This window comes from Mycothermus thermophilus (assembly GCF_041956435.1).
Source record: "Mycothermus thermophilus strain CBS 625.91 unplaced genomic scaffold VTJ04scaffold_3, whole genome shotgun sequence".
Lineage (NCBI taxonomy): Eukaryota > Fungi > Ascomycota > Sordariomycetes > Sordariales > Chaetomiaceae > Mycothermus > Mycothermus thermophilus.
The window spans coordinates 619,266-642,554 of record NW_027191429.1 but is presented as its reverse complement, the minus strand read 5'-3'; the positions used below and the strand labels follow the sequence as shown (position 1 = coordinate 642,554).

Sequence of the window (23,289 nt, the reverse complement as noted above, 5' to 3'; positions counted from 1 at the left end):
GAGGTCGCACCATGCATCTGCGAGTTCTCGAGTGCAACCCCGCGCTCAAGTGCGCGCGCCCCAGCTGAACGCTATGCTGCCTGGCTGCCGCGTCAGTCTGCCTTCTGCAGCCTCGACAGCCTTATCAGTCCTAGCGTCGAATGGCGCGAGCACTTCAAGCCACTGGGGCTGAGCTGTCCACTTGATGGACAACTCCCTTGCATTTCGCGCCCGTTTGTGCATCTTCAGCCTGATGATATAATACGTCAAACTAGGTTCCTCTGAAGTGAATGCTGATCTGCTCTACTCCAGAAACCATCGGTTTCCAACACATGGAGTTCGTGCCAGTACTTCCCCTTTCAAGGGGTATAACCAACTCCTCCCGATCGGCCTTTTCAACAACAGCAAAATGAACAAAACACTGATAGAGCTCTTCGCGAAGTTTAAGGGGGAGGATACCTGGAAGGCAAAATGCGTCAAAAAGATCATCGACGCGTCCAACAACACAGAGGAGATGAGCCACATCCTCAACGGCATTGTCGGTCTCGATTGTCAACGCGGGGTACTTGACAACCCTAATTGGCACCCAGCTGATATTTGGGGTATTGACATTGACACATGCTATCGCTATTGTGGCCGAGACAAGTTCGATATGGTACGCCGTTCCGCTCCTGACAGTCCGTGAACCCCAGAGACTCACATCCGACATAGGTCTTCAATTATAACCAGTTCTTGGCACGGTCCACCAACTATCTGCTCCCTTGGTTGGCACTGACAGCTCAGCTCCCTTACGCGGCGGGCGACACGCTGCCCAACTTCATGAGCTTCTTTACCGCCCTGGGCAGCCCGATGCTTCTGGTCTTCTCGCTCACCATCACCATCTTCAACCAGCGGTGGCTGCGGCGGCGCTGCCTCCGGATCCGCCACAACGCCGAAATCGACCACACCCACGATCTCAACCCCCTTTGGGAGCGGATGAAAAATGCCAGCACGTTGCTCCAGGCAGCGCAGCAGGTGCCGCTGCGTATCCGACACGGCCATGGTTGGCTTGCCAGCTTGATCATTCTCAATGATCACGACAGGTGGTGGACAAACCTGAGGCGACGGCTGTTTGCAACTCGTCGCAGGCCGACACTGTCCCTTGTCGCGCAGATGGCGGTGGCGGTAGCGGCCTGGATCATGACCATCGTGGGTTGGTTCGAAACCGCTATGGGGAATGCTGATGAGGGACTGGCGGTGTCGTCCAGCATGTTGTGGACGTGGTTGGTGTCACTGATCGGGGGTTGGATTACGGTCGGGATGCAGAACGGTCCAGGAGACGTTCGCGACAATCTGTCAGAGATTCCGCTGCCCGACTTTCCGGACTGGAATCCCCACCTGGCCAGGGAGAGGAGGCCGTTCTATGTTGCCGAAGCGGACGACGAACCAGACCTCCGCTTCCTCGGCTTCAGCGCCCACGGCGATGAAGTGGTTCCCGGCCCAACCTACAACTACGCTCGCATCTACACGTGGCGGTACAACGCAGCGCGGCTGCTGAACGCCTTCGAGTGCGCCGCGGCAGCGGACGAGGTAAACAGGCGCGACGCCAACAACGTAGCCGCGGCCTGTGGCCTTCCCTTGCCAAACCTGACTGCGCCTGCCCCTTATCTGCCGAATGGCCATGGCAATGGGCACATCGCTCTCCAGCCTGTCCAGCAGCAACCCCCCGAGTTCGAGACATATCCCTACGGTACCGACGAAGATGGTATCAACGGCAAGTTTTACCGACAAGTCCTTGCCGCCGTGATCACCGCGATCGTTGTGCAATGGGGCACGGCAGGTTCGGCCATCGTCATCGCCATCATGACGGACGTTCGCGGCTTGGGCTGTCGGTCTGGCGGCTATCTTCTTTACGGGGTTCTCGCCACGGCCGCATTCATCGCCTTGCTCGCTTCGGTCGTCTGCTCACGCCTCGCGATGCTTCACGCCCAGGACCAGAGACGCCAGGGAATGGGCCCCGGCGGCATCGCATTCAAGTTCTGGTGCGCACTGGCTGTTGCGTTGAGGTTGTCTGGGAAGACTTTGGTGGTTGCGAACGCCGCTTGGCTTATGGCGTCGTCCTTGTTTGAGTTGATTGGATTCTTCGACAGCTGTTGGTGTAACGGCGTCGTGTTCGAGCTGAAGGATAAAGCATGGGTGAATATCTTTAAGACCCCAGCGGACCTTCGGGACCGGGCGATGGGGCCTTGGTCTGGCGGGGTGGCGATGGCCACATGTATCATGGTGTTTTCGTATGGGTGGTTTTGGTTGTTATGTCGAAATCCCAGATAGTGAAATGGTTGTTAGGAAAGGAACTTGGTCTAATTCTAATTCTTAATTCTCCTTACCCTAGAGTATTTGGACCTCTAATACACTGATTCAGGGAGGTATTCATCATCTGGAGGTTCTGCCTCATCCAGGACCACACCCACCTCTCCCACCTCTGCCCCTGCCTCTGCCATATCTTCCACTGCTGGGTCAGGGGCTTGCGTCCCATCCGACCTTCGTCTCCTTGCAGGTACTTCTCGTCGTATCCTCCATCCTCCTGACCACCCGATCCATCCCGTCTCCCTCGGACCCCTCGAAAGGCATACGACCAACGCCAGGCCAAGGAAGACAACTTCCACATATCACGTTAGCCACCACCGTCTCAGAACATTTGACTGCAGTAACAAGGTGGGACATACGACTGCAGATCCCACTATACTTCCATCCACCCCTGGCGTACAGCCTATTCCCCACCGCCGAACCCGTCATCTGTCCCATGTACGAGACCAACATATATGCAGTGTTGACCCTATTCGGCTGGTTCGGCCGAACATCGTACATGACCGAGCGGTAGGCGATTTGGGTGACCTGGGTTCCAAAATCCGTCGCGGCCGCTTGTACTGCGGGGCCCGCGATGTGCCGCTCGCCGAGGAATGTTCCGACCGCGGCGCCCGAAATGCCCAACAGCAGACCAGGTAGAGCAGCGATGAGCGGTACGAAGCGGTCCACCACGAGCCGGCCATACACGGGCCCAAGGATCGCCCCGACGAGGCCGAGGAGGCCGAATAAACCGATGATGGTATTGCTGTAGTTGTATGGCGGGCCGGAGAGGAGGAAGCTGAGGGTTGACCAGAAAGACCCGAGGACGGCGCTGAGGAGGAACGCCACGGCAGCGGCCTGGGCAAGGAGAGGCTCGGTCGGGAGGAGTCGGATAGTGTCCACCAACAAACGGAGGTAGGTGACCAGCCAGAAGCAGCAGCACGGGAGCCAGCCTCGCTGACGTTGATCCTTTCCTGGGGCGGGTGGCTGGTCCGTCTGGGCGCTGACGATGTTTTCGTCACCTCTAGCATTTTCAAATTGTTCGACACTCTCATCCTTCTCGTTGTCATCGTTCCTTCTGTGGTCTCCGCCCTCGCCCTCAAAAACACCGGATGCGGTGTTCTTCCTGGGATAATCCGGCATCCAAACCCACAACAACGCGACAAACAAACACTGCATACCGAGGCCAAACCAATACACTGCGCGCCAGGAGCCCACTTTGCTGAGCGCGCCGCTATCGGGCTCCGGGACCGAAGCCAAGAAACCAGACGAGACGCGAGCGACGAGCACGCCGAGGGTCGTGCCCGAAGCCACGATGGCTATACAGGTGCCGCGGCGCTCGGGAGGCGCGAGATCGCCGACCAAGGGAAGCAGGAGCTGCGGCGAAACGTTGCTCAGGCCCGCGAGAAAGGAGGCGGCGCAGAAGACGAGGAACGAAGTTGTCACGCAAAGGGCGATCCACTTCATGGGTATGTCAGCCTGCATTCTATTTCAACCAGACCAGATGAGGGTCGAAATGGTGATGAGACTTACGATCAGGGCGGTAAAGGTCATCAGCCCGAGAATAAACGTCCTCCGCGGCAGGATGTCACCAAGCGGGCAGACACACCCCATACCGGCAGCATAACCGGCCTGCATGAGGGTGGTGACCAAGGACGCTCGCTCAAAGCTGACGTCAAAGGTGATGGCCATGTGGTTGAGGATGGACTGTCCATAGTAGAGGTTGGCGACGGTTACGCCGGCGGCCCGCGGAATGGAACGGTTAGCTAACTGGGAAGTCTGCTTGCAGTTATGAACGAATGAGTCTACTTACGACGGCGAAAAGAACATTCAGCGAAACGCTGAAGACAGGGGGGTTGTCGACGTCGTACCGTGCCGGCTTGGGCTTCCAGTGCCACGCTTGCTGGAGCCTCTTCCGGACCTTGCTGCGAAGGTTCCCCTGCGGGAGGTTGACCTCTCGGACCCTCTCCTTGCTGTCTTCTGCGGCAGCGACGGTGGTGACGCTGCTTAACGAGTCCACAATGTTGGATTCGCTGGACTCGTGGATGCTGGCGTGGCTCTCAGCATTGTCAGTGGACTGGGATCCGAGGCTGCCCCTGATCAGGTCCTGTTCAGCCTGGTTTGACATGCTGGCGCGGAAGTATATGTAGCGGCCTGTTGGCTATCATAGTGAATGTAGGTGAAAGGTAAACATGGAGCAGGGTCAGTGATCATTATGGGCTTATAAAGCAGGTAGGTATTCTGAACAATTTCTCTTGAATGTGGTGTCATGCCTGTCTCACTCTTGGGACGAATGCTTGGACTGCATCAAGATGACAACACTGGCAACTTCGCCATATCAGACGGCTTCCACAGTGGGATATGACGAGAGATGACAGACGTTATAACTCAAGAGGGCAAGCTTATGTTAAGTCAAGACCGGCATGCGGCAATGGTGTCGAGAGACAAGAACAGAACGGACACATCTGTGATTCAATCGCCGTGGTGAGAAAGGAGACTACCAAGCAGGGGAACCACAGTTCCAATAACTGCTCTCGATGTAGACAGCAATTGCATATTCTGTCCAAGAACAAAAGATCGTCATCTAACATCCCCCCAGCCAGGCACATCTCGAGACAACAAAATACGTCGCGACGAAGTGAGGTTAGGTGAATTAATGACAATTTCTCATTCTCATAGATGACTGATGACTGGGCATCAGGAATGGGATATCTTGCAAAACAACAAAATACTGGTACCAACCTGGTTTCGTCATTGATCCTGATGTTATCATCCACCGTAATATCCTGGAACGCCATAACCGAAAAAGACCACAACAAAAACCCTGAGAGATCCCATCCCACTTCTCCATGACCATCAAAGTTCCCTGCTCAACGATAATAGTTGTGGTCATAGATGGTCGGCATCTCATGACCCTGCTCAATCGCCTCCCTCTTCCTCCTGTGCCTCGTGCACTTCCAGATACAGAAGTAGACCGGCACCAGGATGATAATGATGGCCAATGCCACGGCCAGGTAGGCCAGAATGAGCACCAGGCGCTGCTCGGACAGTTTCATACCACTTGAGCATGACGTCAGCATGATGACACTCCACAATGTTGTTGGTAAGGAAGTAGTAGAAAACTCACAGTCCAACGTTGACCAACAAAAGCAGCCACACAAGCCTGCTCACCCAACGGTGGATGGCAGCCAGACGGCCGTATCCCTCGGGCGGCTCCTGGCCGCGCTTCTTTGCGCCACGTTTGATCCTGGACACGACCGCACCCCAGACGTACATGATGACCATGAAGGCGACGGTGATGAAGCCGAGGATTTGGTGGCCAGTGAGGAACTTCTTGGTCTGTGATCTTTGTATCAGCATCCGAGCCTCCAAACAAACAGAGACTGCCATGAGAGCAAAGGGACAAAAAAGCTAAGGCAACCTACCATAACATGCTCCGAGCTAACCAAAATACCAGGCACAAACGCGCCAATAACAAAAAGGAAATACACCGTTGCCGTGCCCGCATGCATCCATGCCCACCTCGGGCCCAGGGCGCCGGCAATGAGGATGTCCAAAGGCGCGAACGCGAGCGCGGCAATGGCGAACAGCACTCCGTGGGCAACCGCAGCGCGGCTGCTGCTGTCGCGATGGATGCCGCCCTGCGTGGCATCGCGGCCGCTGTCCGGAGTCAAGGTCGCGCCTAGGGAGGACTTGGTGCTGGGACCGACGACGCCGGGCGGGATGTTCCCCGAGCCGGTGGCGCGGACGAAGTCGACTGTGAAGAAGCCTGTTTGGAAGGTCAATGAGGGGTTCCAGAGACAGGGAATACGAAAGAGGGCAAGCTGACCATAGGCACTGTGCCGGCGGATGCGAGCGTCCTTGTCATCGGAGCTGAGGTCCAGGGCCGGGCCGACGGCGAAGATCATGGGCGCGGCGGTGCTCCTGATGGACCAGCGCAAACAGTTGTGGCAGGTGGCGTTGACAACCATGTCATAATTGGCGTTGATGAAGGCCTCATGGACGCTGATTTTGACGCGCTCGAAGAAGACAGGCTCCGTGTGGCCGCTAAAGGGGGTCAGATTGAAGTGAGAATGAACAGGCAACGGTATGATAACTCACTCTGTTTTCCGCGGGCTGACAGTCACGCTCTTCCTGCCTTCGGAGGCGTAGAAGACCAGCATCAACGAGTCGGACATCTTGTTTCCGAACCCAAAAGCTGTATACTGGTACCAATCTGGAGTCAGGACGTAGAAGTTGACGTCACTCGAGCCAGGCGGAATGTTGAAGGCCAGGACAGTGTTTGTGTCTGGCACAAAGAGAGTTGAGACCGCAGCGGAAGCATTTTGTGCTGCGGTCAAGGAGATGGAGGAGATGCCTGTGAAGAGTTAGAGAGAGTTGTTGGTCTTGTTGACCCGGAACACTGACAGAGAAATAGCCACTGCAGCAGCCATCGTGATGAAGCCCAGCCTGTCGGCAACATGGTGGACTAGGTGAGGGTGAGAGCGAGACTGAAGGTTGGAGGTCAGGCAGGGAGGTAGGTAGATACGGATTACAGATATGCACAAGGGCATAATCCCGAGCCACGGATACCAGATCCCACGGCTGGTTTGCAACAGCACAGCGCCCACACCCCAAGGAAGAGACGCGTCAAGGTCAAGGTGGTGATGATGATGAACGAGGAGTGAAGTGACGGATTCACTCGGCCGTGTCTTAATAAGGAGCCATGACTTTACGGACAAGGTGCCTTGCCATCTAGGCTTACAGGCGCCGACTACTTGATGTAACCTGGGGGCGGCCCCTCACCCAAGTACGCCAAGGTGCTCTCAAGAGCTCATGCGTGATGGACATGCGTGATCAATTGGCTGGATGGACAGAGTTAAGCGCCGAAGCAGTACGCGGCAGCCAATCACGCGCGACAAGGCGGGCGACAAAGATAAAAATATCGGGGAAGAAGTCCAGAGATCTTGGTCTTGTCATTGGCAGAGTATTTTTCTGTGGTGGAAGCTTTTGATGTTATTCTCGAAGCAGGGACCCGGCCACTGATGGTTTTTGAAGGGTCGAGGTTGAGGATGTTGAACATGTGGGGATCCATTGATCCATTCGGACCAAGAAGGTGGAACGAGAGAGATTTGCGCTGTCCCCAAGTCCAGGGTTAGGGTTTGAGCGAGGATCTTTCTCCAGGCTGCTGCCTCGCTCTTCTCGACTCTCTTCTCCCAACAAACCAAACCATTCAGCATCTACTTCAGTTCAGCCGTCTCAAATCTCGGTCGCGGCCTTTCAAATGCAAATTCAAATTGAATAATTCCAAATACGTTTCTTTCCTTAATCTGACAACAATGTGTTTTCTGGGTCCCAAGTCTGCCCCGCTTTGGCGTCTCTTTTTCGTTTTCCATTCCTACGACCTTGCCTTTGACTCGAGAGTAGGTTGTTGACTGCAAAATGTTGCTCCCACAGGAATGTCCAAGGCTCAGACATGGTTGGCGGCGGGATCCAGAAACTCTATCCATGGATGATTTGGAAATGTTTGGGCAGGGACGGACCCAACTTGGATTTGATGGGAGAGACTCGGCCGCCGTGACTCGCAGCGCATCAATCGCATCCAGGAGCTCCAGGTTACCTATCCCTCGGCATTTGCGGTGCCTCGCGTGCAAATCTCAAATCTCCACGCCGGCCAGTCCAAAATTCAAGCTTCTGCACCACATCCACGTCGCACTTGGAGACGTACCTGTGCCACCAATTGACCATTGCCCGGCAGAATCAATCTGCTACCAGCTGCTGCGCCGCCACAAAGCGCCGACGCGCATCGGGTCCGATCGTGCACCTCTCGATCGGTATCCGAGTCCTCCGTAGATGACGTCTGGGCGGACGATGCCGAGCCCCGAATTGAACATGCCCACCAAGAAAAAAACCGAAGCCGCCGACAATGCCGACGAGACGCATGCCCGTCATCACGGCGCTCCGTCCATGACGCCCTCTGTCCGTCCAAAGATAAAACCTGCTGCTGCCCCGCAACCGCCGTTGCATTCGCCCCAAGTCCTTGTAATCTGTAGGAACAAGTGCGCTTCCTTTCCCTGCTTCTTCAACCTTTGCGCTGCGAGCCTCCTAGCTCCCTCCGTTGTCCATCCCAACTCCGAACCCTTTTGTTTATGTGTATACTCGTTTGTTGGCCGGGGCTGACAGAAATATCTCATTGTCCTCAGACATTGGCGCTATATTTCGTCCTTTCATGGCCCATGGCTTCAACTTCCCCCTGAAATTCTGGAAACTATCGCCAATGCGAACTACAACACTCCCCGGCCTCGCCCCATTGACCCGGCAGTCTTCTTCGACCTGATCAAGATCCGCCGTCTCGTCGATGATGCCACCAACCTCGCCGTGCGCGCCGCCAGCGGCGTCGCCTCCATTGGACAGCGCAATGTTCCTGGGGCATCCCACCACGCGGCCGCCCTAGGTTTCGGTTTCGGCCTCCGACCACCGCCACAAACGAAACTGAGTGCGGAAAGAAAACACAAAATGCGCGAACAGGCAACTCAGAAGCTAATGGAAGCCTACCGCCTGGATGAGATCGCCTGCAGCGTCGCTACCATGCAGAGCACTTCTTCACTCGAGGAGGTGGCATCTTGGGTGCTTCAGCGCAACCCCCAGGACCCAGACGCAAAATATGTCCACTTCTTCCACGAGAAGATTCCAAGTCGTCAGCTTGCACAATGTACGAGTCTTACGCCATTGAACGAGATCGCGACTGCGAAGCCCACTGATCCAGAGCCCCTGAGGACGAGGGCCATGGTGCGCGTCTTCAAGGGAGACTACCAGGGCGCCATCGATGATTTGACAGAAGCCCTGAAGCTGTATCGTCTGTACCGACCCGCTCATCCATCCAAATCTGTGCGGGAGAGAAGTTTGTCAGTCAAGCAGCCAGGGAGTCGGAGAGAAGATGTCATCCTAAAAGAGGATGAGCAGCCAAGCAGCTTGGAGACGCAATTGCTCTTCCAAAGAGCTGGGGTTTATCTCTCTCTTGCTTGCAGACACGTTCCCGCGGGATTGTCTCTGGATTCGCCTGTCGCTGATGGACGCGCGAACGGGGAGACGCAGCATCAGGAAGGATCCGGGCATGAACGCTCACCTGCGGAGACAGAAGCAGGGCAGCGAAAGATGGCCGAGGCAAGGCGCCTCGTGAGGCATAACGCGAAGCGAGCCTTGCGTGACTACACAGCATATCTGTCCCATTTTGAATACTCGCCAGACATGCCTATCGCCATTGCGGAGGAGTTCACGAGGAAGGTCAATTCAGCAGTTCATGGTGGCAGGCCACCACGCTCGAGCAGTCATGCCTTGGCAACACGGTCCCTAACGGTGGGCAGCGAGGGCGAGGAGTCAGCACCGCACCATCGAATTTATGCCTTATCTGACCTCTTCACCTCTTCACCTCCCTCCGGCTTACCCCCCTACCCAAGCACCGACCTTGTGGTATCTTCCTCGGCATCTGCCCCTCCTCCCACCTCGCAAACTACCGAGTCTCTGACCTGCCATCCTCTCCTCGCCGAAGCCCTCCACTCCCTTCTGCTCTGCCACGCCCTGATCCAGACCTCTGCCAAAGAGCTGCTCCGCCACGCATACATGGTCGCCCGGCTCGTCCGACTGGCTGATGGATATCCCGTGTTCCAGTCGAGCAGATGTCCCGCCCGCGCAGACTGGGTCGAGGTCCTCCGCGCCGCGGGGAATTGGATCAACCTGGTTGGGTCGTGGGATGAGCTCTGCGCTCCTGCTGCGTCGGGCTCAGTTCCGCAGAAAGGCTCCAGACGGTCCAACGCTCCGCTGTCGTTGCCGTCGTCGTCGGCAGTGACGGTAACCGGAACGGAAGGAGATAGCGCTGCATTACCGGCGACGGAATCTTCAACCGCAGCTTTAGTCACAACTTCGACTGCTCCTTCGTCGGAGGACGCCAATGTTGCCCAGTCCCCCGCATCCATCGCCACTCCACCCGTCTCTGCGGAATCCCTGTCTCACCCAGCACCTCCCCATCAACAAAAGGAGTTGCAATCCCTCCAACAGCTCACCTTGCCCCTCGCCACCGACCGCGCCGCGGCCATTGCGCGCTGGGTGATCGAGGTCCCTCCGTTGAGCAGCAGCAACAACAGCGAAGGTGCCGCGAAAAGAAGGAGGAGGAAGCCTGGGCCGTCTGCTGGGAGGAAAGCGAGCGAGGGCGGGGCGGAGCGTGGTGATGGGGATGGAAGTGCTGCAGGACAAGAAGGGATGGAAGGGAGCAGTGGTTCCGCTTCTGCGCCTGGTGGTGATGTTAATGGGTTGGGTGGCGAGGTTGAGAAGGGAGGGGAGCAGAGGGATTGAGGAAGTTGGGAACGGATTGTTTGGATGGTTGGATATACACGTTCAACCGAGCAGTCTTTGTGTATTCGTATACCAATACCGGATGTTTGCATGCGTTGATTAGCAGCTCGGGCTCAGAACCTGCAATGGATACGGATGAACGTACAAAATTGCATCGTCATACATATACTGGATGAATAGCCGAGGTACTATAGCAATTCAACCTCCATTCGGGATTCTACCCCAGGACAATGTCAGAGTGTTCGACAACGGGAAGATCAACTCGATTTCACAACTTCAGTGCCATGTTGCTATGTCAAGGTCACTGCATGAGCATATGAGCATCGCACCTCGCTCTCCTATCAACGACTAGCAAGTTCAACAAGGTCATCATGAACCCATCAGCCCATCAGCATTCGACTCAACACCCCATCTCTCGTACAATTCCATACCTATTTCATGCCATACCCCCTCTAGATAGATGATACATTTTTAGGGTAACCGAGAAACCTCTCTCTTGGAAAATGGGGGAATCGTTTCCTTGATATCCAAAAAGCCAAACCAACCAAACCAACTTGTCTCGTAGGCAGAGGAGGTCAGGTAGATGATGATAATCTGCCCAAACTACCCGACGACCATCCATCCATCCATGTCCATGATACCCGACATCTAACCGATCTTTGCGTGTAATGATAATAACCCACATCAACAAAAGAAAACACGACTAAAAAGAAAATGGAAACGTCTCATCACGCTCTACAAAATCATTGGACCAACCCGATCCCAATCTTCTTTTCTCTCCCATCGTACACACAAAAAAACCTCCCAATCTCTTCTTCCCTCCCCATCCTCTCAAGCAACACAAAAGGCATTGTTTACTCACCCCCAATGAACATGATGTCCCTGCCTCCCTCCCCCTCCCCCTTGATGTTGCTGCCCCTGTCCCTGCCCTTGTGGCCCACCTTGCTGCTGCTGTTGCTGTCCAGCTTGATGATGATGATGATGATGATGAACCTGACCCCCGACCGACCTCGGTATTTGTCCCTGCTGCTGTTGCTGTTGTTGCTGCATCGGCTGAGCCTGAGGCTGCCCGAGATTCAAGAACCCTTCGATATCGCTCATCCCTTCCGCCTCGAGCACGTCCATCAGCTCCAGCTGCTGCTCGTGGCTCAAGCTGCCGTGCCGGCCGTTGAAGAACATGCTGTTGTAGAACTCGTCGGCCACGACGGGAGCGAGGCCCGGCGGTGGGGCCGGCGCGGAGAGGAAGGAGGGGAAGTTGGGACTGAGGTTGGCGAGGTTGGCGAAGTTGATGCCTAGACCGGCGCCGGGGGCGGCGGTGGTGGTGGTGTAGTTTTGTTGTTGTTGGGGTTGGGTGAAAGGGGTGGAGGAGGAGGATGGTGGTGGTGCGTCGTAGTAGGGGTTCCAACCTTGGTTGTTGTTGGGTTGGAGACGTCCGGCGCCGTTGGGAGGGGCGAAGAAGCCTTGCTGTTGCTGCTGCTGTTGTTGTTGTTGCTGTTGTTGGTGTTGTTGGCGAGGGTTGCCGGTGAATGGGTTCGGCGCGTTGTTTGACCAGAACGGGCCACCGGGATTGGCGGCGGCAGCTATATCTTGCGCGTAGGCGTTCGGCGGGACGAACTGCGGTAGGGGCTTGTACCACGAGGGTTGCGGTGGTTGACGAGGCTGTACCGGCGGTTGGGAGGGGGTGGCTGGAGTAACGAGGGTGGTTACCGGTGGTTGAGGTGGTGGTTGGTGTTGGCCTCGTGAAGGGGGTGGCGGCTGTTGTGGCGTGAACTGCGGAGCGGACATCAACTGAGGAGTTTCCTGCTTCAGCTGGGGAATAGGTCCTGGGTGAGGGCTCATCGCCGGACTGGTTGCATGGAGCGAAGGCGTCTGTGCCAGAGTCGCGGCGAGGCTTGGGGCAGGACTGTAGCCGGGCTGGGTAGTCGCCTGCGCCAGAGATTCCGGAGACGTGGGGAGTCCACCAAGAGTAGCCATATCCGGTGGCGACATGGGCTCTTGCTTGAAAGGCGGCGGCGGAGTGTGGCCGCCGCGCTCTGGGATGGATTCGTTCGAATCGGGTGCAAGCTGTGATAACCTCCGGCCATTCGAATCGCTGGAAGGACTCATAAAGATGGAGTTAGACCGGAAGCTGGGTTGTCTCTGGAAGGGAGATGTGCCGTTGACGTAACCAAACTGGGCACCCATGGCATCGACAGCAGGGTCAAAGACATAACCAAACGGCGACGCAGGGTTGAAGAGAGGCGTCGACCCCGGTGGCTGCGTCTGGCGCGTAGGTGTGCTTCTCGCTGCCTCGGAATCGGGAACCGAGATTGGCGTGCCGTGGATGGTGCTGGCTGGTGACGAAGCCGTCTCGTCCCCGACATCGTAACTTTGGAGGCAGGCTCCGGCGATGGCTGTATAGAGCTGAACAGCAGAGGATGTTCCAGGCCAGCGGTCCGAAAAGATGCGGATGGCCTCGAGAGCGGCGGCCACGAGGTCCTGGACCTCATCCCTGCTGTGCTCATTGCGGACTTCGGTATACGAGATGGACCAGAGCAGGGCGTTCAGCGCGGCATAAACTGTCAGCAGGGATTCCCACGTAATGTCGACGGTGCCCTCCTCAATCTGCCGGCATGTTGTGTCGATAATGGCCCTGGCACTATTCAAGCATTTGAGCGCAGCATTGCTCGTCGGCTTGGGCACCTGAAGGGAGGGTCGGTAGAGAGATATCATCATGCTGTGGAAGCCGCTGGTGAGTCTGTTGCACTTAGTTAGCAGGACGTACAAACCAATCATCTCCCGAGCAAGGCAACTTACAAAGGCCTGCACCAAACCGGTTGGTCAGGACAAGCGTCGAGCCACTCCTTGAGGCGCTGTTCCATCTGTGAGAACCAAGGGTGCGTCTCGTGGGCGGGCTCGGAGCGCTTCTTTTCGTAGAGCACGCGGCGGATCTCGGCCTGGAGGAGGCGCATCTTGCAGAAGTGGATAGCCACAAGCTTCCTCTCGCAGGTGCGGCCAGACCGGATACCCTCAGGGGTGATGTCCTCGTCCGGAACGGTCTCGAAGAACTTGACGTTCATGACATCGTCCTCCTTGGCGAAGCCGTTCGGACGGCCCATGGTGAAGGCAAGACCGAACTCCTGGGTCGTCACGATCCAACTCATCCTCCTCCGCATATCAAGAGTCCGAGGGTCAGACGCTCCCATGACGATGGTCCGCTCGTCGCCGAGTCCCATCTGCTGGCATATCCTCGTAGCGAGCCCCGTGACGTAGTAGGTAGCCGTCCGAGTGGGCGTCATGAGGGAGTACTGGGCGATGAGGACCAAGCACTGGAGGGTCTTGAGGTCTTGAGGTCGGACGACGTCCTCGAAGCGGCGCATGGCGTTGTGGAAATAGCTGTCGGGCAAGCCGGCATATTTGCCGACCTTCTGGAGGGCAATGGCGACGACCATGTTGACAACGAAGTGCTTGTAGGGATCCTTGTCGCCGGCGAAAACGTCGTTGACGTCTTGCTCGAACTCCTTTTCGTGGAGGACAGGGGTCAAGACCTGGACTGGGGAGACGGTCAGTACCATATCGCCGGCCAAGTCAAAAAGGGGGAAGGCCTACCTCGATCCTTGAAAGCCCTTACAAGGCCGTCCACGATCTCCCTGCTTGGTAGGGCCTCGGCGGGAATTATACTGTGGGCTGGATAGCTCTTCTTCCTGCCTGACGGCCCGCTGATGGAACCGTAGACTACACTCTGCATCCGGTCTCGACGCTCTGCCCTCCTTGCGAGCAACTCGGGGATGAGATTGGCAATCTTGCGCGACTCGGCGTACCGCTTGGCCTCTTCCATGAGCAAGCGCATCATGGCGGTGCCGCTGCTGGGCCCCAAGTAGCGGGGACTCTCGTCGCTGCCCTCAAAGCGGACAATGCCGCCGGGGTAGACAAGGTCGTCCTGACTCTGAGAGTCATCGTCATCCTGGTCTGTGTATTTGGCGAGCTCCGCTTCGAGCTCGCGCACCTTTTTCTGGAGACTGACGACGTAGGAGCGGTTGATGCGTTTGCCCTTGGTGCTGTCATAGTACTCGCAGGTCGAGCCCGATCGTTCGCAGGGGAGACACCGTGGGAGGGCGGGGTCGCATCTCGTCTTGCGCTGACGGGGTGGCAGTTGGGTCAGAGGAGAAGGATCAACGAGACGAGGTGCATGCATGGGATTCAAGGGGGGGCAGAGGGGCTGGAGGGACCAAAGGGGCTCACCTGGCGACACCGGCAGCAGGCCGTCAGTGTGTGGGCAACCCGGTGCGGCGCATCTTGGACGTCGGGCTCCGGACTGGCCCAAGCAAACTGGACGGGCACCGGAGGTGGTCCGGGAAAGAAGTGCTGAGTTGGGAAGACAGAGCCCAGGGACTGATGAAAGACAGCGGCAGGGTCCATGGATGCCGCCGGCGGTTGTTTGCTTGCCCCTCGTCAGGAGCGGACGGCACGGAGGAACACCGGATGACGCAAGGTCGGCTCGGAAAAGTTCTTTGCTGCCGCTCGGTGGACAGCGGCAACCTCGGGTTTGTCTAGAGGGAGATTGTGTTGATGGCGGAGAGGAATGGCGGCAGGCGGGTGCGGAGGTGGCTCCGGCGCTGTTCACGTTATCGGTATAGGTATGGATGCGACAATGGCGATGACGATAGCTAGGGTTCCAGGACGCAGACACCGTCGTCCAATACTGTTAGGACCGAATTCGCACGCTTAGCCTCGAGGGGCTCGCGGTCTTTTTTTAGGGATTACGGAGTAATAAGTGGAAGAATGTATGGAGTGGAAGGATTCCGACGAGTTCGATGGACACAGAGCCTGAAGGTTGTCTCCATCCAGGAAGTGCCTGGCCCGGAGCGGAGCGTTGCGAGACAGCGAGACACAGGAATTGGCGGGAACGTCTGCACGTCTGCCGTGACGCTAAGACCGGATGGTGGGTTTCGTGCTGGCGAGGGGTTGTGCTAAGCTTTACGGAGTAACAAGCCTCAGTCTCGTCGTCGGGCCCCTGATTCGTTGGGAACTTCGCAGAAGGGGACCTGGCTGACCCCCTGGGGCTGGGCCTCGGAATCCTTGGGGGCGATTTGGGGCTTGTTGCTCCCGTGATGCCGGCGAGATGCCATTGACGTTGACGCCGGAGACCTCCGGGATTTTACTGATGCCATCACAATCAATTCGGCACGTATCAGAGTATAGCATGGCGTGGATGTCACCATATTAGGTACTATATGTCTCTGCGTCTTTCTTTTGAGTGCTGACAGGGCCTGATTTAACGAAGACACCCCGCTTGACAAAATCATACTGTGCCTCCGGTGCTACGTGATGCAGATTCAGATGCGGGGTTCGATCGTGGCTTGTATCTGTGGCGCATCCAGGTCAAGAGGGTCCTCATCCTCTCGGTGCAGCGGATGTGAGCGGAGGCGATGTGAAAAATACCCCTGATGAAGAGCCCCATGCTCAGCTGGAGTTTTTTCAGGTCCATTTTGTCTGTTTGCCCTGGGAAGCCCGCTATAGGCTGTCCTCCAATGGCTGTGTGGCGTGTTGTTTGCAGAGAGGAGATCTCGTGGACAAGCGGTGGGGTGAGCCACCTCAGGATCAAGGGCAAAGTGAAAAGGTCCCTCCCATCTTCAGGCCCCGGCAGACATTCCCCACGCTGAGCAGGCGCCGGCTCGGCATTCTTGTCTTGGCTTCACACCTCACTCTCACTCACCACACTCCTCTCATGGCCACTCCCTCCTCACAGCTCACAGGCGAACAAAACATCAAACTTCAAACGTCAAACTCCTGTTGTTCTGGCGGCCAGGTGCAGATCCCTCTCGGCTAGTTCCATCTATTTCTGGAAAACGCTAAAACCTCAGATCCGGGACTGAGGCTACCCCCTTTCTCTTGGCTTTGGCGATCCCGGAGCTGCGGCCTCCTCATCGACGTCTTCTCGAACGTCTTCTCCAACTTCTCGAAGCCGCGCCACGACGGCATTGCCTCTTTCGTCAGGGGTTGGATCGCTGAGTCATCTGAATCGTCTGTCTAAACAATACAAGACAACCTACCTATTCAAGACTTGTTGGCTACCTGCATCATCCATTAATCACCATCCATCGTCATCATCATCGGTGAACCCGTCTTCACCATATTTCCAGAGCCCTTCATGTCAATGGCACGCTCAAGCTTGGCAGACACCCCTCTGCTAAAGGTCTCGCGGCCTGTTTCCGCGTGTTCAAGATGTAAGTCAGTCATTATGCCTGACATGCTGACAACTGGGGCTAACTCCAGACATGCAGGCCGAACTGCGAAAGTCAAGGTGCGCTTATAATGTTTCTCATCTCACACTTTCATGTAGCCACACAACACCCCTGAGCTCTCAGCTAACGCATAGCTCCTGGGACAGTGTGACAACAAGCTACCAGCATGTACTGCCTGCGAGAGGGCAGGTCGTGAGAAAGAATGCACAGCAGCCAACGACCAGTTTGCCCGGGGCAAGGAGAGGAGGTAGGCTTATTCTCTCCGTTCAAGTATCCAGCGGCTCACAATTATTTCAGTTATGTCGCCGCCCTTGAGCTCAGGATAGAAAAGCTCGAGAGGAGACTCGCATATGCGCGCTCCACAAAGGCCGCCGTCGCAGCCAACGGGCCCGAGGAACCTCCTGCCCCTGACCCAACCCGCAAGGACTCGATGGCGTTCATTCGCGCTGCCATCCATCGGAAGGCTGCCAGGACTCAAGAAAACAATGACATCAACACCCTGGTGTCAGACTTTGGCTACCTGTGCGTGTCCTGTCATGGATGGAGAATGTCCTGAATGTGAGAACATCACTAACCTGCTGTCCAGCGCCGTCAATACCACAACTCGCGACTTTGAGCCGTCCGAGTCCAACATGACATTTGCCCGCCTCGTCCTCGCAGCCTCCACCAACGAGCCCGTCCCGGAGCCGACAACGCTCAACCTCCCACCAGAACCGACGGCGAGGGCCCTCGTCCAGCACTATGAGACCAACATCCTCCCCCTTTACCCGGCATTCCCCGCTGCCACGCTTCATGCCATCGTCAGCGGACTCTATGAGGATCCGCCGCAGCCGCTTCGTAGCTCAGATCATTGGCTGTTCTGGATGGTCCTCGCCATCGCGTCGGCCGCGCAGAGCCGAACCCGACAGGACGAGTACTACGCAAACGCCGTTGAGTATGTCGGGCGCGCCCTGCCGCACGCCGATCGAGCCTTGAAGCCGGGCTATGTGACCCAGATCCAGTCGTTGCTTCTCTTGACGCAGTATGCCATGTTGGATCCCGCCCACTTTGACAGCTGGCATCCTATCGGCTTCGCTTCTCGTGCTGTTATCGACCAGGGCCTCCATCAAGACCCGCCTCATGTCGAGGACGTGGGTCCGGAAGCGCTCGACACCAGGCGCAGGACCTTCTACTGCGTCTATGCACTGGATAGGTGAGCATTTGTCTTCCAACCTCAGTCTGATCATGGCCCGATGTTCTCACACGATATGCTATCAGAGCAATAAGCATGGTTCACGCGCGTGCCTTCTCCTTTTACGACGATGCCGTGTCCGTGGCCCTCCCCTCGCCTGCCACTGCCATCTCCCCACTCTCCGGGGGTTCCATTGCAAAATCGCCTCCGGATGCGTCCCTCCCTCTCTTCCGGCTTCGCCAGCTACAATCCAACTGGTACCAGACTCTCTACCAAGGCGACCCAAACACCCCATTACCCGACGCCACCTCCTTCATTTGGCAAAAGTACTTCGAAATGTGGGAATGGTCCGAACGGCTCCCAGCCGACCTCCCGCCCGCCATCCGCGAGATGCTGGACCTCGAGCTGCGCTACAGCTACGTGTACTGCGTCGCCTCGAGCGCGCGCGGCGCCCAGCTGTCGTCCTACGGCCGGCTGCTCATCTTTGAGCACGTCATCTCGTACATCGACCGCATCCACGACGTCGTCACCACTAGCAGGAGCGGAAGCACCAACAACAACAGCAACACCAGCAGCAGCAGCAGCAGCAGCAGCAGTAATAACAATAACAACCTCCTCCCCGCCACCCCTACCATCACGGGCTTCTACACCTACCACGACGCCCTCCGCGTCTTCTTCATGGGCTCGCAATTCGTCGCCGTCCTGCGCGACGACGCTGAGCTCCTCCTGTCGGGCGCACACGTCCCGCCGCCACCGGCCGCGACGGGGCCAGGCAAGGTCGCCCCGCCGCCGCTGCCCGTGCGGTTGGACCGCGGCACGGCTGGCGCGGCAGGGGATAACCTGGACCGCAGCCTGCGGTGTCTGGACCGCGTGCGGCTGACGCTGCAGCTGTACGGCGAGCGGTGGGAGGACGCGCTGTCATTGCGGGACGGGTTTGAAGTGATTTCGGCGGAGGTCAGGGGGAATTTGGAGGGGAGGAGGGGGATGAGGGATGTGAGTCTCGCGGCGGCGGCGGGAGGGTGGCAGGGGGGTTCGGGAGGGTCTTAGATGCCTAGGTACCTACCTACATATTAGTTTGAGTGGCGGTCGTGTGCTAGATGTGTGTCAGTAATGATAGTTCGGGCTCGTACTGTGCTGGGTTTGTCAAAAGGACGGATATCTTTGGGGGGAAGAATAAGAAACACCATTTTCGAGGTCATATTCTTGATGCGTATGGATACGCAACCAACGATGAAGCACTAGGTAACTCTACGCCTTAAGCCTTCGCATTGTGATGTGATTGCAGAGTAAGCCTCCGAAGATGACGGTCCATAGCGAGGGAAGAGCTGAAGACAGAGTTTGGGAGGCCAGAGAATGAAGCTGCCCAACTGCATTCCTATGGTCAAAAGATAGTATGTTTTCTCAGATTTGGTTAAGAGGTGTCTTGGTGTGTAAAAGAACAGCGATGTCAGTCCCATTGTTACATCCATTTACTCTGTAAGCTTAGCCGGGTGGAGAGGAAAGGGGGGGTAAGCGGCAAAAACGGCAAAAATACATACAGCACCCGGCATTCGCTGGTCGTCACCGACCCAACTACTACTCGGGCCCTCACAAGCTTAACTAGGGGAGAGCAGACGGGATCCCGTGCTTTCTTGTGGGTATGGCCGTATGTACCAGCCAACAGCGAAAGACATCCTTATGAAGTTGCCCTGGGGACGGTCAACTTTGGGCACATCCAGAGAGGCCATGGAATGGCGCTCATATGGCGCACAAAACTCTCGTGCATTGGTTTCAACCCCTGAAATTCATGAAAGACATTGGCTTGATCACAAAAGCTCGTCGACTTGGGCATTTGATATCCGGCAACGGAGGTCAGAAATGTGAGTGATCAGCAACTGGATGATTGCAAGAAAATGCCACCATATGCTAGGTAATATCTGGCCCTCACTCCTCTGAGACTAGCATATCAAGATGAAGCGAACGACAACGACATCTGCGTCAGAATGCCAAGGTTGAACAAAACAATTAACGCTTGAGTCGCCCAAGATCAAGGTGAACAAGCCTGATGCAAGCCCGTGGAGTTGACAAAGAAATAAGGGATGATGGTCCATGATAGAAAAGGTCATTGAGTGTAATTGTGGAATAGATTATATTGACGCCTTGATATTGGAAGGGAGAGTACATTAAATGGCAGTTATGATGAAGGAGTTACGTTGAATTACCCATCGTCAAACCCATATTGGAGAACAATGGCTAGGTGGTTAAAGCTGGACATCTCGATGATTTATGAACATGGTATTACTTGTTGATGTAGACATACGCTAACAGAAGTGTATGTGTAGCCTCAAGGAGATCGGTATCATCTTGAGATTGATAGATCTGACCAAGTGACTGTATTCTTGGAAATGAATCATGATAATCATCGAATTTTGCTGTCCATCGGGATCGTGGTTTGCGTAAATATCATAACCTTCTTCATGTGTCCACTCATCACAACAAAATGTTCGAGATGCATTACAAGCCATGGACGGTTTTTTTTCCGAGTTAATTGTAGTCGCTGGATGTTTGAATCAAATCATCATGATTAATTAATGGCCAAAATCAAGTCTCACTCTAGTTGTCAAACAAAAGTGGTGAAGATATTATTTGGCCCTGAGTATCAAACTAATTATCCCGGGCAAAACCTGGTGTCTTGACTTGCCGTGAATGACACCTCTGCTCAAGATGAGAATCATATGGCCAGATGAAAGCAAAGGGGACGAGAGGTCAAGGCCGAGAGAAACTTCACGAGTGGGTTAAGGGAGGAGGAAGTAGAGCCGGGTGGTTTGCCTGGCTATGGCGGAAAGGATTTTCACAGAACAAAGTCTGAACAAAGTCGCGTGTTTCAGTCAATTCGCCACGGGTCATGCTCGCAGTCGGACATGAACGAAGTCCAGAAGAGCCGGCGGTGAGGGTCACCTCGTAGGAGGAACTCGTCCCAACAAATCAAGATGAGCCTCATCACTTTTCATACCGAGCCCCTGTCATATGTCGATATTTTCAGGGTTCACTATAGGTACTTCATAGCCTCTGCATTCCGTGTCGGACTCTGATCCGTTTGCTGGAGCGAACTTTGCGTAGAGCCCCCCACGCCGGCGCCGCTCGCTGTCGTAGCCGAGGGAACTCGGGACGGAGTTCCGCTGGCCGTTGGCGCTTGGCATCCACGGGGTGGCATCAACCGACCGAGGATACCTGGAAACAGGGTACTCCATCCCTAGAGCAGCGCTCCACGGGTAACTAGGTGTTTGTGTCTGCGGTATCGGATAGTCCATGTAAAACCTAGCTTACAGGCTGGCGGTGAAGGATATTGATGGGCTTTAGGACTCGAAATATCCAGCAGAAGTCTGGCGCATGACAATCGCGAGAAGAGGTCTAACACTCCCGTCGTGAACTGCTTCGTGGAGCCAATCGTTAGACCGCCCGGAGGGCTTTTTTTTCAGCTCGGCTAGTCCGCGAGGCCGCCGTGAACAGGCGAGGGCTCCGCTCGTCTAGGTGCTGCACAGGCGGCCCGGTTTCGGTAGGGGAAAAAGCGTTTCTCGTCCAGATGGGGCCGCTTGGGACGGAAACAGGACGGGACGGAATTTTGATGAGGATTGGGAAGCATGAAACGCGGAAACAAATCGGGCGGTGAATATTAACGCCGAAACACGCGCCATGGGCCGACATGTTCAGGCGGTGGTGAAGTCGCGAGGCCACAGCTATCCGAATTCTGTTCGGAGCACGAAGCTGCGCACGCAACATGAACCGGAGGCGAAGTCAGGCGATGAGATATCCTGCCGGACAAGGCATGACAAACATAATGACAGGAGCGCCGAGTGTTAGTTTTGCTGATGTGAGAGAGCGGCACCGGGAAGGAGACGAGGCCAGCCAGTCATTGTTTGTGATATCTTCGACGACACGCAAACGAGTCCTTGGGGTTGGATGGACTCGTCCCTTCAGCCTTCTACAAGTGATATGAAGTCCAGGCAAGAGATCAAGTTTGGCCGCGCCGTGCCTTGTCAGTGACTTTCAAAAGCCCAACTCCCACCGCTAGTCGTACGTAAGATCTGGCCTAGAATAGTAGCCTGAGACCCACCCACCTTGTTGTGTGGTGGTAGTGTACTGTGTAGTAGGTGGTAGATGATGTTCATGCGACCAGATTGGTGTCTTGCGATCCCGTTTCGGCAGAATCTATCACTTGGCAGACCCAAATTCTGGGTTGAGCCAACTCCGTTTCGCATTAGCGGGAGATGTCAACATCGCCCACACGACGGAGGGCTGCATCTTGATTCCGTACCGCCTGGATTATCTCCTTGAGGACGGGAGTAGTAACTGGGGATGATGGGGAAGAACGGGACGAGCCAGATCGAACAGATGGACAGCGAGCAAAGAGTTTCCCGACCCATGTAGGGCAGAACAGCCGATCTTGCTGCCGCAGCGTGACGTTTGAGGAGATCCGGGGATGTCCGGCTGGGCGTGCCGCCCGCGCCTCGAGGCTAGTTGTCGGCAGTTAAACCCCTGGGAAACACAGCACTGGACAGAGGATCCACATGACGGAACGTCGGGGATAGGTAGCAGTTGAAGCTTGGTGGTTGTTGTTGTTGTCGGGTGATTGTTGTGGTGCTCAGCGTGCTTCGAAAACCCGAAGACATGGTGCGTGAGAGAATGGGACAAGAGCTGTCAAACCAGGATGGGCATGGACGAGCCAGGTTGAAACATCCAAACAAGGCCATGGAGGACGGAGTGCTCCGTACTGTCAATCCGCACCACTCAACAAAATGACGCTAAGGCAGAGCTGGGTTAGTGTTCCTCGCAAAAGTCCGCCAGCATAACATCCATTTCGTTGAAGTCTGCAAACAGGGGAAATGGAGGGATGAAGGACGGAACTAAGGTGCAGGATTCAGGTGTTCAGGTTTCCAAGTGAATGATGTCCGGAACTGAGGTGCATCGACTCGACTCGCCTCGATTCGACTCGACTCAGCGGCGCTTGCCCACATGAGCGCCTTGAACACCAACCTCGGTCTTTCTGCTTTGTACGCTAAGGCTGGTAGTGGTGGTTGCGGAATGCGGGAAAGAAGGACGTTGCCGAAGCTTCCACAACCGTTCTACGGCCCACAATGCGTGTCCCGTTCTGGTTTAGCGCACCTATCCGGTGCAAGCGCAGTGGAGGTTGCAGGGCAGGAACGCAGGGACGCAGGGAAGCGGGACCTATGGCATCCCAACGCGGCCAGTGTAAAGTTCTGCAGAAACGCCGGTTTCGCGGCT

The 23,289-nt window shown here is 56.0% G+C and overlaps 6 protein-coding genes across 6 annotated transcripts; 3 read left to right on the top strand and 3 right to left on the bottom strand.

Annotated features, from left to right (window-relative positions):
• Window positions 1-388: 388 nt before the first annotated feature.
• VTJ04DRAFT_4331 (uncharacterized protein) lies at window positions 389-2,289 on the top strand (the record flags this gene model as incomplete). The annotated part of the gene is made up of 2 exons (XM_069362330.1): window positions 389-634; window positions 691-2,289. The coding sequence occupies 2 exons, from the start codon at window positions 389-391 to the stop codon at window positions 2,287-2,289; spliced, it is 1,845 nt and encodes a 614-aa protein (XP_069219287.1).
• A 358-nt stretch (window positions 2,290-2,647) lies between these two features.
• VTJ04DRAFT_4330 (uncharacterized protein) lies at window positions 2,648-4,432 on the bottom strand (the record flags this gene model as incomplete). The annotated part of the gene is made up of 4 exons (XM_069362329.1): window positions 2,648-2,660; window positions 2,726-3,765; window positions 3,838-4,074; window positions 4,118-4,432. The coding sequence occupies 4 exons, from the start codon at window positions 4,430-4,432 to the stop codon at window positions 2,648-2,650; spliced, it is 1,605 nt and encodes a 534-aa protein (XP_069219286.1).
• Window positions 4,433-5,174: 742 nt separating this feature from the next.
• Window positions 5,175-6,766, bottom strand: VTJ04DRAFT_4329 (uncharacterized protein; the record flags this gene model as incomplete). The annotated part of the gene is made up of 6 exons (XM_069362327.1): window positions 5,175-5,364; window positions 5,432-5,643; window positions 5,730-6,073; window positions 6,134-6,351; window positions 6,406-6,661; window positions 6,712-6,766. The coding sequence occupies 6 exons, from the start codon at window positions 6,764-6,766 to the stop codon at window positions 5,175-5,177; spliced, it is 1,275 nt and encodes a 424-aa protein (XP_069219285.1).
• A 1,409-nt stretch (window positions 6,767-8,175) lies between these two features.
• VTJ04DRAFT_4328 (uncharacterized protein) lies at window positions 8,176-10,632 on the top strand (the record flags this gene model as incomplete). The annotated part of the gene is made up of 3 exons (XM_069362326.1): window positions 8,176-8,342; window positions 8,487-9,188; window positions 9,312-10,632. 3 exons carry the CDS (start codon window positions 8,176-8,178, stop codon window positions 10,630-10,632), a joined length of 2,190 nt encoding a protein of 729 aa, XP_069219284.1.
• An 854-nt stretch (window positions 10,633-11,486) lies between these two features.
• Window positions 11,487-15,030, bottom strand: VTJ04DRAFT_4327 (uncharacterized protein; the record flags this gene model as incomplete). Its single annotated transcript, XM_069362325.1, has 5 exons — window positions 11,487-11,583; window positions 11,642-13,369; window positions 13,429-14,164; window positions 14,221-14,749; window positions 14,854-15,030. 5 exons carry the CDS (start codon window positions 15,028-15,030, stop codon window positions 11,487-11,489), a joined length of 3,267 nt encoding a protein of 1,088 aa, XP_069219283.1.
• A 1,738-nt stretch (window positions 15,031-16,768) lies between these two features.
• On the top strand, window positions 16,769-19,074 carry VTJ04DRAFT_4326 (uncharacterized protein; the record flags this gene model as incomplete). The annotated part of the gene is made up of 6 exons (XM_069362324.1): window positions 16,769-16,838; window positions 16,896-16,915; window positions 17,003-17,103; window positions 17,154-17,378; window positions 17,443-18,048; window positions 18,114-19,074. The coding sequence occupies 6 exons, from the start codon at window positions 16,769-16,771 to the stop codon at window positions 19,072-19,074; spliced, it is 1,983 nt and encodes a 660-aa protein (XP_069219282.1).
• Between the last annotated feature and the right edge of the window lie 4,215 nt (window positions 19,075-23,289).